The 17,500-nt window shown below is 37.9% G+C and overlaps 1 protein-coding gene across 2 annotated transcripts in view; it reads left to right on the plus strand.

Moving 5' to 3' along the window:
* Positions 1-17,500, plus strand: part of LOC122809120 (GATA-binding factor 1-B-like) — a 182,275-nt gene that overhangs the window by 163,690 nt on the left and 1,085 nt on the right. For both annotated transcript variants that reach the window (XM_044080373.1, XM_044080372.1), the window contains 2 exons: positions 4,282-4,407; positions 17,482-17,500. The exon at positions 17,482-17,500 is cut by the window's right edge and continues 1,085 nt beyond it. In XM_044080373.1, the coding sequence (XP_043936308.1) occupies positions 4,282-4,407; positions 17,482-17,500 (145 nt within the window). The remainder of the gene's footprint in view (positions 1-4,281; positions 4,408-17,481) is intronic.

A 17,500-nucleotide genomic window follows, 5' to 3' on the forward strand; every position in this document is an offset into this window, starting at 1 on the left:
GATAGTGTCCAATGCTACATTTTGCCATCAGTCTGCCTACTTAACCATTGCAGTGAGGCATGATCTGTTACAGAACTGAAGTGCCTGCCAAAGAGGTAGTATTTCAGGGCATAGATGGCCCACTAGGTATTGCTAGACTTCCTCTTTCAGTTGCTAAGTTTCTTCTTTTTGGATTGCTCAACTTCCTGTTTATATAACAGACAAGGTGCTGCTCACCTTGAATGCCTTGAGATAGTACTTTCCCCAAACATGCCTCTTATACATTAGTGTTAGTATATGCATTAGTATGTAGCATAAACGTTTTAGTAAAATCTCGTGTTATAGTCATATGTTCAGAACAAAGGATGCCTTTTAGTTAATTAAATGCTCTGTCTCCTTCAAAACACCATTACACTTTGAGAGGACCTTTGCTGTTGTGAGATATTTCAAAAGACAGGCAGTAGTCATAACCTTAGGCACAAGCTTTCTGTAGCACCCAGATACCCCAAGGAAAGCCTACACCTGTCTGTTTAGTACAGAGTACATTCCAGTTTGTTATGATCTCTATATTTTGTAGCTTTACCACTCCTTTTACTATAAGGAGCTATGAGTGTTGGGCTTCCACCATACCCACTTTTCCTTTCCTATCATTTATAGTGCAATCTCCCCATCTTATAGATTCAAACACTGCCTGCACTTTTTAGATAAGTGAGAATCACACTTTTCTGAATGAATAACCACATCATCCCATTATGTAGCAGCACAGTAGGAGTCGGGGTTCAGTGTGTTATCCATCAGCATCTGGAAGCTAACTGGTACTCCATTTAAGCCAAATGGAAACACTGTGCACTGAAACAAACTTTTCCTTTGATAGAGGGGTTAAGTGATATTTGCCAGTATCCCTTCATCAAGTTCAGTGCTGTCAAATATCTGTCCTTTCTTGGTTCTCTGTTAATTTATTAATTCTAGGCATGGAATAGTTTTGAGATGGCATATTTTGAGATGATATTCCGAGTCCTAAAGTTGTTGCAAAATCTAATGCTTCCTTCATGTTTAGGAGCTAACATTATTGGATTAAATCCATTGATTTTGTGACTATACTATCATGCCTAATTTGAACATTTTTTGAACTGATCAGTTGTTTGAAGTGGCTTAATAAAGAAAGTGTGCTGTCTAATGTCAAATTTTCTTCTTTGCATGTTTAGTTGATAGTAAATTTTTTTGAATTTCTTTTCTTACTTACTGTTTTTCTGACTCTGTTATTCTGAAAGGTCTCAGACTAACTTTCATTCCAGCTGTTCAGGTGTTATCTATGGGTTGTATTCCACCTGCAAGTCTAAATGTATAAGGATATACTGTTTTTCTGTCACCACGAATGCAAATTACCCCTACGTTTTGGCTTTACTAATAGTATGCTTACAAACCAGGGGATTGTTGGTAGATTATGCTTCCGCAGTCTAGCAGAGCTTGAAGCTTCCTTTTAAAAATATAATACATTTTACTAGCTTGGTTGTAACACAGTAATAGCATATTATCCTAGAGGTTGCTTTATGGCACTCCATACAAACTATTTCTTTTAAAACATGCATTTTACATTTCGGCTATTAGCATTCCCTTCAGTACTAGTAACACAGAATGTTTCAATGTGACCTTCCCCTCCTATTTGAAACAAGTTAATAAATTGCTTAATGATATTCTTCATAGCTGAAGGCACATTTCTTTCAGGGATTTTTGTTGTAAAAGTAGACAGTTCATTTCTAAACACTGTGTCATTAATTAATAAGTATTCGACTAAAATTACTAGCTTGACTGATTTATTGGCATAATTTTGCAGTATCCATGCTCTTACACTACTAGGCAATGTCCTTTCATCTTGTCTTTCTGCCAAAATTTCTAGCATTTTTACTTTGTTTTATTTTTGCCATCCATTTCAAGTCAAAGCTTTAAAATATGCTTGAAATTGTGTATCTGAGTGCTTATTGGTCCATTCTGATGAAAAGTCCATTTATCAAACTTTATTGCTTGTACTACAGGGGGGTTACATATTAGAAACACGAAAGATCTAAAACGTGAATGTATGTACATCGACACATAAAGGTTGATGTACATACACAGCAAAACATGTAAATGGCGAAAATCAAAACGCTGAACGTGTTTCCTAGTCAGCAGCGCGGTGATGGGGATAAGGAAATATATCCTTTTCCCCACTGTAGTGCGGTCTCGGAGTTGGTATATTTAAGAAGGGGGGTGTGAGGGTGAAGCCCCTCACATGGGGGTGCAAGGGGGCTTGCGTGTTAATGTATTTTTTGTTTTATTTTGTACTTACCTATGTATCGCGTTTTGCTGACGAAACACGTTCGACATTTTGATTTTCTCCGTTTTCGTGTTTCGTTGTGTATGTACATTGACCTTTATGTGTCGATGTACATACATTCGCGTTTTAGATCTTTCGGGGTTTTAATATAGACTCCTTCAGGGGATATACTAGCAATGACCAGTAGTTTTTTTTCTCAAGTTTATCATAGTACAGATAATCAATTCTTTCCATTGCCAAGTATGTTTTAGAGCCTATCTTGTTAGCTAGGATGACATGTTTGCCAACTCTGCTCAGTTCCAGTTAGGCCTGTCCATTAGCACACCAGAGATGGTCACTTGTGACATCAGACGTGAAGTTGACTGACATCTGGGTGAGTTCCCTTTTGGGCCTATCTGGCAAACCCCATCCCCCATGATGGTGTTCCTCTGCCTTATGTATCACTCACCCTTCTCTGTTTGCAGTCCAGTCTTCCTCATCACCAGATGACTACTCTCTTTCAGTCTGCATCTTCCTTTTTTTGTGTCAATACTTCCCATGTCACTGATTGCATTGCATGGTTAATTGTCTGTCCCTACTTCCTTACCTATACTATCCCTCCTCCCATACTAGTACCTTCCTGTCTTTCTCCTGTACCCTTCTTATATAAAATGGAAATGGGCACCTGAGCCTGCAAGCAAATTATCTCCTCACCTGTCTAGCCTTCATGTAGGCCTTCTACATGCTCCTCTTTTTGCTCTTCCTCACTTCTGACTTTAATATTTTCCTTTTCCTCCTCATTTTTGTAATAAAATGACTCACCACTTTGCTGTGGTGCCCTTCTGTTGGCTGCTGTTAGTGCCCACCTATGAGATGTTTTGTTGCACATGTGAACACAAATAGTACTGGAAATATCACCTCCTTAATGCTTTCCCTTGGGTCACATGACCACAATTTTTAGCAGTATGATTACTGTCATTATCACAGTCACTAAGTTCATCCCTTTACCCAGCATACTGGTCCTGTGCTGGCACTCCTGCATATGACATCAGAATCAGCCTACACTGCCCTATGTAATTCATACTATTTAACACAGCATGTTAGGATTCTGCATCTTTCTAAATACCCCCCTCTTTCATAAGAGTTGATTTCTTGGCCACTTTAAAATGAGCATGTTGATCCTGGGTTACCTAATGGTTCCCGTTTCCTTCCCTAGTTTAGTAGAAGTATGGATAACATCCTGCAATCTCCATGAGTCATAACTTTTGTTTCATGTGACTGTTAGGCTGTTAATACTCTTAGATGCATCCTTTGTAGACAATAACCCCAATGCAATTTTAAGATTATCAACCCGTTTTCAAAAGTTTGGTAAATAAATTCAGGACCTCAACTAATGTTTTCTGGCAAGATCTTAATAATTCTGTTTTTGAATACAGTGCAAATTAACTCATCAGTTTCACAGAGCATGGTACCAAAACTGCTGCATCATTTTTTCTTAAGACTGACGGTTCTCATAGAGAGGCTGGTTTTAATAGTATCTACAACTTGTACTAGATATCATATTAATACCATTTTGTAGAGAGCTGTATATGAAGATGGCATCATACCCAGTGGTCCGTAATACTTGTCTGCATACAATGTTGGACTGAGAACCTTGGAGCTTAATTACAGAATGAGTAAGATAGCACTTCAGTCCTGCCTTTTCAAATTATGTATTTTCTATTACTACATAAATCAGAAAGGCCTTAATGAAATGTCTTTGTGAACTGTGACAGTTTTCAGGTCACTTAAATAATTTAAACTAGTTATTACTCATATAGTACTTTATTTCATTAATTTTGTAAATTTCTTTTTACATCTGTAACTTTGTTGCTGTAAATGTTTTCATTATTTTTAAAGACTTTATTCATAGTTAATGAGTAGTCATACACATTTCATGTCTCACTTTGGTACAGGTATAACCAAGTGCTTTATTTAATTTACTTTTTGTATTCTTCTGTCTTCTTTAGATTGTGAGTAAAAGAGCAGGTACCCAGTGCACTAACTGTCATACCACTACAACCACGCTATGGAGAAGGAATGCCAGTGGCGAGCCCGTTTGTAATGCCTGCGGCCTATACTACAAATTGCACAATGTACGTATTAACCACGGAGAAGGCCGAACCATGAAGTCCAATAAGTATAACTCTTGTGAGCGAATGTGGGACTGGTCTTGAGCCGGGTAGGAATTAAGATGTGTTTAGGGGCAATGAAATCACATGTGGCCCTCTATCACAGGTAGGTTGTTTGAAGTGGTGTAGATCATGTCAGCTCTTCATGTCCATAGGAGAGGTAGAGTAGATAGATGTAGCCACTGCTGAGAATGGACTCTTCATTCACTGGTGTGTGCTTTAGGCCTGTCATTCTAGGGTGCATTAATAAAAAGTACTAACTCCCCAATACTAAGATTAGCTGTAAAAGTGGTGCAGGTTTCTAAGTATAGGACTTTGAAAACTTAGTTGCTTTGTAATCACACAAACTGTTCAGTGACAGTTACACAGTTTGTTAAATGTTACACATTATAGTTTACAGTTGACCAGTGGTAACATAAAGTAACACATACAGAGTACTGGTGGGGGGGGGGGTTGAAGAACATCCCTTTTTCAGGAAAATGGGGGGGGGGGTTGAAGAACATCCCTTTTTCAGGAAAATGGTGTTATAAGCAATGCATATCCTTACCTGATGATGCAGCAAGCTCTTTGACAGTACCCTTTCTTGGACTGTAAGACATTAACACAGATATTTGATCTTTCTGTGTATCACTTTATGGTTGGAATGATATGGTTTCATCTAAGTGCAGACCAAGATATTTAGAATGATTATCCTTTCTATTCTATGATATGGTATCTGCTAGCTTTTATGGGAGCTGAGTAGTCTAGGAAATCCAAAGACTGAACATGCTTTCTTACAATTCTGTGAAAACTGTTCTAAAAGAACACTATTTATCATGAATATCAGTTCTTTCTCTATGTCTTTCTTAATTTAAGCTGATCAGTTCAAAGGGTGACAGATAGCCAGCTTTAATGTCTAGGACACAAGACATAAGGGAGTTAATAAAGATGGCGAATAACAGTAGTGCTAGCATACCCATGTAGGGTTCCATGAACGGTCCAATGTGTTTTTGAAACAGCATACCAAATTTGTAGCTTACTATTTATTAGAAGTTGGCAACCAGCTTACACAGGCTACTACTGAGGTAACTTGGTCAAACTGTATCTGCAAAAACTACTTTTACAGGTTTTAAAGAACTAGTTTAGTTGAATGCCTACTTATATGCACTTAATGTTGCATAAAGGTTGTCACTTTGTCATAATGTGAAAGTTTAATCATAAAAATAACATTTAAACTCTCCCCCCCCCCAAATTCCTCTGATTAGTCCTTGATAGTTGCAGTTTAGGACTTTCATGGGCGACCATTGTTCTACACCAATAGTCAACTCCTCCCTGGTTAGATCTGATCACAAACGAATCACCTTGGAAATCCACATTCCTCCCACCCCCCCACCCCCCATCAAAGATAACTACCATGAAAAACTTCTCCAAAACTAACTTTGGGCTCCTAAAACAGAGATAGCTAACTTCACTGCACCCATGTAAATGGAGAATAGTTGCATGACCGTCAAATCATACAAAAATGCACTGTACACAAATGCATGGATCTCACCATACCCAATAGAACTAAGACGCTGTCCTCAAAAAAGAGGAAGCCAATCTGGTGGTCCCCTGCCATAAACAAGCTCTATAATAGAAGGAGGAAACTGATGTGGAATAAGGTGAAGTACCAAGACTGGAAAAACACCCTTATCAGCCTCAACAAAAGGTTGAGATCCCTCATCAAATCCTCTAAAGCTATCTAAAAAACAGAATTGCAGCAGATAGTAAAGAGAACCACAGGGCCTTCTATAGTTATGTAAAGAATCTCCATGGCAATACCCAGATTTGCTCTGAGCTACTGCACAATGGTACCTCCTATACCAAGCTGACAGATATTGCCAATATACTGGCAGACAGATTCAGTGCTAACTTTACCCCTCTCCCCCCCAAAGGGCCAATCACAATAACAGTAGATTGCCAGGCACCCAGTATTACTGCTGCACAGGTTAAAACAGCACTCTCCAAGGCCAATAATACAGCTTCTATGGGACCTGACAGTATCCCTGGCTGTGTTCTACATGAAGTACAGAGTGAACTGGCACCTCACCTTTGTGCCCTGTTCAATCACAGCCTCACTTCAGGCTTTGTCCCTACTGAATGGCACACTGCTACAGTCATCCCTCTCCACAAAGGAGGAGTGACTACAGACCCATGGAACTATCGTCCCATTAGCCTGATGAGTCTGATATGCAAAGCTATGGAATGCATCATCATGGAGCTAATAAACAAGGATACAGGGAATCTCCAAACACTGGACCCTACACAATTTGGTTTTGTGAAGGGTAGATCATGCCTGCTCAACTTGGTCGACTTCATTGAGTCAGTCACCAGAGCTGTGGATGAAGATAAGGTGGTTCATACAGCCTACCTTGATCTGGCCAAAGCCTTTGATACCATTCCCCACTCAGGAATCATAGAAAAACTTACTAAGCTAGGCATCAACTTCTATATCTCTAGGTGGATTGCAAAATGGCTCACAGATAGAACCCACAGTGTGAAAGTGGCTGACTCCAAGTCAGACTGCTGACCAGTCACGAGTGGAGTCTGACAGGGTTCGGTCCTGGGTCCTCTCCTGTTTATCTACGTCTCTGAAGTCCAGGCCAACACAAAGGGATTCTTGCTGACAAAGTTCACAGACAATTGCAAGTTGGGAGCTATTATTAACTCCCCAAGTGATGTTGACATCCTACAGAAAGGCCTGAATGAGACCAACGACTGGTGTCAAAACCATGGCCTTAAGCTCAATGCCAAAAAATGTGTCTTCATCCCCTTTGGGAAAAACACGGTTCCCTTGAATTACCACATTGATGGTAGTCCACTGAACACAGAAGGCGTTTTAAGAGATCTGGGAACACAGGTTGATAGCTACCTCACTTTTGGCCACTACATTGCCACTGTGGTCAGAAAGTCCTTCTATGTGGCACATCTCATTACTAAGGGTTTTGCATCCAGGAAGAAAGAGGACATTGTCTCCCTCTACTCTTCCCTCATTAGGCCAAGCATCAAGTACAATGCCCCATTTGGCATATACTTCACTAGACACCTGCAACAACTGGAGAGGCCACAAAAGTACCTCACAAAGAGGATCCTAGGCCTTAAATACTTGTCCTATATGGACAGACTCAAAAAACCCCAAATATTTTCTGTCTCATATCACCATCTTAGAGGCGATCTCTGCTTGACTTACAAAGCCATGTCTGACCCAGCCCTGCTAGAAATGCTACAGCTGAAGAAATCCCAATTCCTCTGCACCACATGCTCCAGAGACCTCAGCCTCATTACCACAATCAACAGAACATGCTGGAGGGACAGGTTCGTAACCCAGAGACTGCCCATCCTATGGAATAGACTTCCAATACATGTCAAGCAGAACACCTCAGTGGCCCTCTTCAAGAGAAATCTTGATGAGTGGATGGGAAATAGAAAATTCACCCCAGGGATCACTCCAGTGGCTCTGGTCAACAAAGGCACTAGGAACTAAGGTTGGGTGGCATGATGCCAGGGTAATCCTATGGGCTAGGCTTGTAAAGGCTCTAGGGCCATTAGCCTAGTACACACCTATGAACCTATGAACCTATACGTTTCAATGAAGAATCAAAACATCCTAAACTGAGCATCTCACAACCAAATGTCTATCCAAAGTAGATTTTGGTCTGTAGAAAGAATTCCATCCTGTTTTGTTACCTAGTGTAACTTATATTTGCATATAAAAAACAGAAAAACTAATAGTCTTAAAACTTCATTGATGAGCTCAGTCACAATAATTTCCAAAAATCATGAAACCTGGGTATTGATCCAAAGCAAAAAGCCTTTATTTGTCACTGACAAGCAATCCTCAGTAAAAAAAAAATCATAAATACTTTACAGTGTTAAACATATCAGCTTTTATATACCATTTATATGCCATTTAGTTTCAGGGTAGGAGAGGTTTTGCTTGAACATAATGATAGAATTATAGCTGTTGTTCTTTGTTACAGTTACTGATATATTCTAGCAATCATAAAATTTTATATTTCTTCATCAAATACAATATCACTTGATTTTATGTATTTATTTTAATGGGCAACCTTTTATATATTAGGAACAGGCAAAACTACCACTGTAGGAATAACTCCTTAATACCTTACATAATGTTTATAGGAAACCCAGACAGAATGCTATGACAAGTCATGAGCTTCATAGTTTACTTACATAAGCTCAAGGCATTATGTGTTCTAGGAACCTGGAAGCCATTCAAGTTAACCTATATTGTCTTAGAACAATGGCTTTGTCTAGCTCCCCTTTCTATGATTTACATACTTAGTTTCTGAAATCCTTTGTAAGTTATTCCAAAATCTAGACATTTCTTTGATTAAGAAATTGTCCCTTTTGATGGTTGTATTTGTATGCTTATTTGTTTGCTTAGTTATTAATGTCTAGATATATAAAGGATAGGTTTATCAAACAGATAAAGTGAGCATGCTAATGAATTTTAACATTCTTAAATATAACTCCATATTAAAACTGGACGGACAGAAAAGAGACTAGGAGTCCATTATGCCACTGATGACCAGAGTTTAGAAATGGGCTGTGGTTGTTAGTTGGGATAAGGTAAAGGGGCCTGATTTGTTATCCTAGGAAGAGGGTGGAGAAGGGACCACTGCTTGTGCAACCACTGCTGGAGACCAGGAGACTCACTGGCCAACAATAATCTTAGGGAGAGGTTTGCTGACTTCATTACATGTATGTCCTCCAAGGCTGGGAATGCTCACCAATTGCAGTCTTACAATGGCTGCCTTCAACCTGTCCACTGATCCTCACCATGTTCTCACTCCCTGGGTCTCATTTCATCTCATGATTATACTGCAGTGTTAAGTTTTTGAGAAGTTGGTGGGGGGCATCCAAACTGTGTATCAAGTGGGGAATAAGTAGAATAACAACAATATGTATATATCTATACATATATATATATATATATATATATATATATATATATATATATATATATATATATATATCCTATGTTGGAAATAAAATTTTCATAAAAAATAACTTATCTGATCACAATTAGACCAAGGGCTTCCTGTTCCTGGATAAAGGCATGTAAAACTCATTTTAAACTGACAATGTAAGTTAAACAGAGTGAAAAGATGAAAATTTGCTCCTAGTCCGACATCACTGCCGATGAAACAGAGAAGCTATAAAAAGAATGAAAGAGCTAGACATGAGTGTTAGAGTCTGAAGAGTATTGTGACTATATAATAATCTGTCAGCTTGGGAAGCCATTTGACAGTTGCAGGAGATGAAGGGTACATATGGGCAGAAAAACAATTTCCATTTATAACTGAGTCTTGAGCAAGTAATTAAATGAATAACACCAAAAAGGGTTTTATTTTTTGAATGATAGTCTTTTTCTTGCCAGAATAATTAGAGCCACTAGTTGAATTTCATGTTTAGCCCAACCTTTTGTGCCCCAAGATGAGATAATGAATAATTCCTCTGTTATGTTAAAGTGATCATTGAGCTTTACAATTTTTGCTTCAACATATCTAGTGAGTATAAGAAAGACAAGATAGTGGAAAGTCTTAAAACTGTGTTCTCATGATGCTCATACCACATTCAAGCATCATTAAGCCAGTAACACTGCAGGTGATGTTCAGAAACACTGTGATCTGCTGGCTGAGGCTATGAAAGAGGCTGTGAAACACTGCAAGAAGTATTTCAACTCTGAAGAATCTGAGAGGAAGTGTAGTTATGGTTCCCTGTTTTGTAGTCAAATGGTGATCAAGTTTTAAATATGAAGCACTTCAGGTGAAAACACAGAGTCTGGTATGCCAGACTAAATGACTTTATAGGCTTGGAATATAAAGGCTTTATTCTGGTAAGTTCCTGTAAATGTTTGCATGCGGTATAACACTAATAAAGAATGGAGGTAGTGATGAAACAAACACAGTTCATTTAGTCCTTAACAGAATTTTAATTTAGATAACAAAAGATTTGAGAATTAGGAAATATTTCTGCTGAAGGTCCCAGAAGGAGAAAACAGTATTGGCATCATCTGCTTATAACCTAACTGACCAATGCCAGAAATCTCTATCATTCTTGGCGGGTAGAAAACACGGAATGGTTATTAATAGAAAAAGAAGACAAAGCTAATTAAGATGTTTTGTTTTGACAAGAGTCTTATTTAAGGCTTTTTTAGATCTATGAGTGGAAAATTGGGTAAACTATTTAATATGAAGAAGGCACATATGGCAAAAGGGATAAAAAGCTAGAAATGAGACCTACAGATTTCTAAGAAGTCATATATGCTGGATAAAATAAGTAGTGAAACAATTCAAACTGAACAGTTTATAATGGTTAAATCTGGAAGAGCTAACGTGCTTTAAGGCTACAGAAATTATGGGTAGAACTGGCAAGTCTTAACACCCCCAGATAAATTTGGTCATATGTGATAAAAGCTATTGTAGGTGGTTGGTTGGAGGAAAAGATAAGACTATGTAAGACAAGTAGATTAAAGTGAGGAAGAATAAATACATTGACAGCTTGAATTATTTGGGCTGATAATTAAGACAAATGTAACCTTGACTTCATATAAGATATGGGAGTCAAAATATCTCTGCCTGCATATTTTATGGAAGTACTATTCCAATTAAATAAGATTTGGGCTTTACTCTACAAACAAGGATTATAAGGGATTCTGTAAATGTTGATGTTGCCTCATTTACTTTTTAACCTGACAAACAGCAGTTGAGAAAGGGTGCTATACCTCAGCTGAGGTGGAATCATTAAATCATCAAATTAAACAATGACATTAATATGTGATGAAATGGCTGAAACTCCTGAAGCACTGTAATGACTCTGTTGCACTACGATTGCTATAAATATGTTAGAAAGACTCAGTGAAAAGAGGCATCCCTGTCTTGTTATCCTTGTAGGAGGAAATGGCATGGATATGGATACATTGCCATTAGCTTTAAAATGAGTTCTGGAAACACGGTATAAATGAATTACATCACTGGTGTAGAGCGAAGGAAATGTGATTTTAGGTAGTACTTTAAACACGGAAGTCTATTCAACTCAATCGAATGCCTTCTGTGTATCCAGTCTATTTACCAGTAATGTAAGTGGTGCAGGGATGCATAATGCCAAAGAAATAAGTGTTTTTTAATGTTGCCATGGGTCATTGCTCTGTGAACATTACCACACTTATCTATATGCAGCAGTGATGGAAAAGATAATGCAAGCCTGGCACCTAGTGTGAATGTGAACAACATGTAATCATGGTTCAAAACTGACATACGGGCATCAGTTTAAGGATAACCAAATCATGGATCTTCTTGCAGCTAGCAAATGGAGATTTTTGCTGTAGTGCTGCCTTCATAGTATAAAATACGGTATTAACTGCACACACACACGCACACACACACACACACACACACACACACACACACACACACACACACACACACACACACACACACACACACACACGCACACACACACACACTTAAAAACATGATCTTGCCTAGTGTGGCATAAACTACTTACTTTAATCAGAATTTCCAAAAAATGGGTCACTTGTGATGATATAAAACCAGTACCCCTCAGCTCCCTAACTGAAAAAAATTCTTTCTTCTGGTATAGCAAAAAAATAAAAAGTGGTAAGATTCATTCAGGAATCATGAAAATTATAGTTAGTTGAAAAGTCTGTAACAGATGGAAGGGTTTCCTCATCCAAGAGAGCAATAACTTTGTGTGGCTTGTTAAATAAAAAACAGATAAGTTAGGAAAGAAGAAAGTGTTACAGTGTGTGTGTGTGTGTGTGTGTGTGTGTGTGTGTGTGTGTGTGTGTGTGTGTGTGTGTCTATAGGTATCCATATAGATAGAGAAATATGGATGTACTTCATAACATCACAGTAACACAACAGCAAACACCAAACTAGTGATCTCAAAGGATTGAAAGTAAAAAAAAAAAAAATCCCACATCCCCCCACTAATTACATATGTATCAACTCTGAATTTGCACAACAGCAGGGAATGGGCAAAGTACCCCTCCCTACAAAGTAATGGCAACAGTAGCGATCATATGAAATATATAAATATTCAGTTACGTCTGCTGACATTAAAAACGTTTATATGGAATACTTCAATATATATTTATTTATCAACAGACCCACTTTCAGTGGAGGCCTGGGGAGAAAAGCTCCACAACACACACACACACACACACACACACACACACACACACACACGCACACGCACACACACACACACACACACACACACACACACACACATACACAAAAATGTGTGTGTGTGTGTGTGTGTGTGTGTGTGTGTGTGTGTGTGTGTGTGTGTGTGTGTGTCTGTGTGCGTGCATGTTTAGATTATTTTTGTTGACAGTGAAGTTTCAACTGAGCAAGACACCATTTTCAGTGGCACAAGGAAAGAAGACTGAAAAGTTACCCTAAAAAATAAGATAAAAGTGGCAGTAATTGAATAACACTTTATGCATAACAATCAAATCACACTTTATGCATAGCACCATGTTGAATATACGGAGTGCAGAGACATGAGTAAAACAAATGAAACACTTTCTGCAGATGTTTATTAGTCTACAATAACAGAGCAGTTATAGTACTGAACAACACATAATAACAGATGTACATTAAACTTAAAAATATGAATTTATGATATCTAAAAGTAAAAAAATAAACGTAATAAGTGATTCGCAATTTGAAATAAAGAAAACAGTGACTAACATTTGGAAAGAAAAGAAAACCAAATATGGAACTATTGTTGAATCTCACCATTCTGGTAATACCTATTCTTCAGTGTATGACCAGTTTATATGTAGATCCAGGTAAATCCTTTTTCTTAAATTTAAGTTTGTTTTAGAAGTTTCTAATTTTGCACAATGATGGCTTCCAAATGTAGGCAAGATAGGCTTTGAAAAGATCATTTTTGATGAGTTACAACTCTAAGCAGAGAGAAAAAATGAAGACTGTAAGGATAGTACATTGTGGATGTGTATCACATGAAGTGATGTGCAAGACATTACCTGCTCGTATTATAAAGCACTGAAAGCACAGCTGAGGTGTAAGAGCTTAAGGTGTTTATGGAGTTCAGTCCATTCTAGCATGTTTAAAAGGATACAGTGAAGCTGCCTTGATATTCATGCCATTACTACATTTCAATGTACTGTCGTAAATCATGTTTCATTATACTAGTTGTACATGTGAGAAAAGCTGTGTACAGAATAGTACCAAAAAAAGTCTAAAAGGAGCAGTGAATTAAGTAGCATGTGATGGGAATATATTATGTGATGCAGTTTAATGTGGATTATACAATGACCCCCCCCATTAATATTCAAAAACGTGCATGCTGAATGGTCAGCGTGCACGTTGTAAATCAGAGTTATAGTAATGGAAAAAGGTCTGGTCGCCCGGACTTTTTCCATTACTATAACTCTTTTTTTACAGCAACGGAGAACGCAAGATCTCCGTTGCTTCACACTGTCTCGCTATGTTAAAAGAGTTTAACATAGCGAGACAGCTTTAAAAAAAGCAACAGAGATTCTCCGTTGCTTTTTTTAAAGCTGTCCCGCTATGTTAAACTCCTTTAACATAGCGAGACAGTTTGTAAAAAGCAACGGAGATCTTGCTTTCTCCGTTGCTTTTTTCAAAACTGTCTCGGTATGTTAAATAGGTTTAACATAACGAGACAGCTTTAAAAAAAGCAACGGAGACTCCATTGTTTTTTTTAAAGCTGTCTCGCTATGTTAAACCCATTTAACATAGCGAAACAGTTTGTAAAAAATACGGAGATCTTGCTTTCTCTGTTGCTTTTGCCCACAGCTCTGATGTACTGCATAGGCATACGCATGCGCAGTACATCAGAACTGCCGCAGAATACCAGACAGCTGCGGAAGGGCAGCAAGGAGGCATTATACAATGCCATTATTTAAGAAAAGTAATTATTATTTTTCTTAAATAATGTCATTGTATAATAGCAATAACCCACTTCTGGGTGTGGGTAATGCTGGATTTACCCACAGTTGGCTTTGTATTTATTGAGAAAATAGATCTGAATCCCAGGAGGGGGCCTTGGGCTTTAAGACTCGAGGAGAGGGAGTTGCTATGGCAACTGAGAGTAAATGCCTTTTCCTACCCTGGGTTGAACGATTCTTGTTCCCTGAAATGTATTTTAAAACTTAAAGCATTAATCAGGTAAAAAACATTTCTATGTGGGGCATTTAATATTTGACATTTTTATTGTAATTAATATCAGTAAAGAATTTGTTTGTGTTTTAAAAAGTTTTTATACACAAAGAAATCTGAATGTATTTACTTATATACTTGCTGAATTTGGATAATGGGAGGTCCATGATGTCATCAACTTGGGACTATTTAAATTGTAAATTGAGCTATTACAAATGTCTGAAGAATTTCCTTTAATGAAAGGTGGCGAACGTGCTAACAATAAATTTTAGTTTCAAAAGTACGGCATTTTTTCAGGCTGCAAGATTTGGTTTGTTTGTTTTTCTATTTTTTTATACAATTGCATGTTGCAATATTTTCCAGGGCCAAATACAATTTTAGTGACTGAAGGGAGCAGCAGTAAGGCTGGTACTATGTATAGTGCACTTAATGGAGAAATACTTTTCCAGTACTCAGGCAGATTACCAAATTTGATGTACACCTACCACTAACCACACAGGTAACCCATGTCAGGATGAGAATGTACTCAGTTTCTTTGTGGCTGTGTACAGTAGAAGGCCTACAATGCATAGGACAGCAGTTTTCCATCTAGGATGATGGATGAACAACCACTATGTACTTCTTACACAGCTAAAATGAAGCAGCCAAACAGTGCCTGTATTCTGCAGCAGCCTTTTGTACATGTCATGTGACACCGGCATACAGGAAGAAAGTATAAACACTAGAGAAGCTAAAGTATAACCTCTGAAATGATATTATGCTGCCCAAGACATAATCATTAACATCCTGAATGATGTGGGTCACCTATCATCAGTGTGGTCCTGAGTACATGATGATAGCCTGTAAGTTCTTAGAAAGGCTGGTAATGTTATCAATACGTATTGCTGCACAAGTCAGGCAGTACAGCAAAACATGAGCTGAAGAAGTGAGAAACTTTCAACTGTTTCAAAGACGTGGAGCAAGTCCAAAAGGGAAGGAAGGTCTTTGAAAAAAACAGCTGAACATAACGACATAATAAGCAAGTGGAGGAGTATCAGTAGTTATATGAATAAATGATTTTCTTTCATAGGGAGAGGGTGATATACAGGGAATAGTTTAATGATGCAGGGAATGAAAAACATCAGTTGCTATTTTTAAACGAAAACATTTTTGAAAGTCCTGCATAGCAGTATAGACTTTTACTAACAGTTCTGCTACAATATAACATGTTAATGTGTTCTACTATGGTTGACCTCAAATGTGAGTTGGGTAACCTCACACAAATATTTTTGGATAGGGGTTACCCTGAAGAATTGGTTTATCCTTTGGGGGAAGAGATTCTTAATGAATGGGGGGGGGGGGTGTCTTCCTCTATTAGGTAATGATAGGACCCCTGAAGAATCAAGGAAGAACCAGGATAACAATTTTTCCAAAGCCATGGTTACACACTATGGCAACTTTGGGCAAACAGGAACATTATTTCAAAGAATTGGGTTATAATGGAAGGTAATAGTGAGGTGTATAGCTTACTGGGTGCTGCACCTTTGTTTGTGCACAAGGATGGACCCAGTATGAAATATTATTTGGAACATCCCTTGTCCTTAAAGGATAGAGAGAAAGGGACTCAGAAATGTGGAGCATGCAAGTACTGTCCATACATTTTTGAGAGAACACACATTATTGTAGGTGAATTCCAGACTGCAGTCCATCTGGTCAATGGTAATTGTAACAGTAAGGGTTTAGTTTACCTGAGCATATGTTCAGGGTGCAAAGGATTTTATGTGGGAAAAAAAGAGAGAGTGCTCCGGAAGCATATTTATGAACATCTATACGCCATTGAAACCAAGAAGCTCAACACCTCCCTATTTAAACACACATTGACCTGTACAGAACAAGCTAGTTTTAAGTTTGGAATCCTGGAAATTGTATTGAGAGATCCTAGGGGAGGGGACTGGGGTAACAGGATTTGTAATAGTGAGATTAGATGGCAGACCAAATTGGGAGCAATGTACCCACCAGGTATGAACAAACACTTTGCTTTGGCACCCATACTAAAAATCAAAGCACTCATACTTTGATTCATGCTAAATCAGTTATGCACAAGGATTCTATGTGTTTTATAGTTATTTTTACATTGAAAGTGGGTTATTATATGGTTAATTATGTATGCAATGGACTGATTCAATTTCAGTGTGTGCTTTTTAATTGAAGGGATGAATGGGACTGTTATTTAAACAGCCTAAATGGTGAAACACTTTGGTTTGATAAAGTCCACGATATATTGGATCTGTTTTATTGGAGATTTTTGCTGTTGCTATTCTGCTGCTATCGGTTTGTTAGCAAGCTTTTTTACGAATATTTCCTGCTATTTGGAGAATAAACCGAGTTTTGCAACTATATTTGGTGAAATAATTTCGGGCTCAAGAAGACTGTGTGTGTGTGTGTGTGTGTGTGTGTGTGTGTGTGTGTGTGTGTGTGTGTGTGTGTGTGTTGGGGGGAGTTAACAAGGCAGTCTCCCAATAATGAAGACTGTAAGCTATCCTACGTAGTTGTACCTCATCTAAAGACAAATCACAAGGCAAAGTTAGCAGTAATAGTGAAATAATTTTGCTTCCTGAGAGTGGATGAATATCATCAGATTACATAAGATAGCTGGAACGATATACAAAAAGATGGACCACAGGATAAAGTGTATTTAGTGGAATATATATATAAGTTTACAAAAAAAAATTCTTGTGATGTTTACCTGCTCTCAAAACATCTTAATCATGTTTAGAAAACTATTTCATTATTATTATTACTAACAAATGTTCTCATCACAATTATGTTTGTACAGGTAAACCGTCCTCTGACCA

The sequence above is a fragment of the Protopterus annectens genome, chromosome 8.part0 (genome assembly GCF_019279795.1).
Source record: "Protopterus annectens isolate FY-2018-M chromosome 8.part0, PAN1.0, whole genome shotgun sequence".
In the NCBI taxonomy this organism is placed as follows: domain Eukaryota; kingdom Metazoa; phylum Chordata; order Ceratodontiformes; family Protopteridae; genus Protopterus; species Protopterus annectens.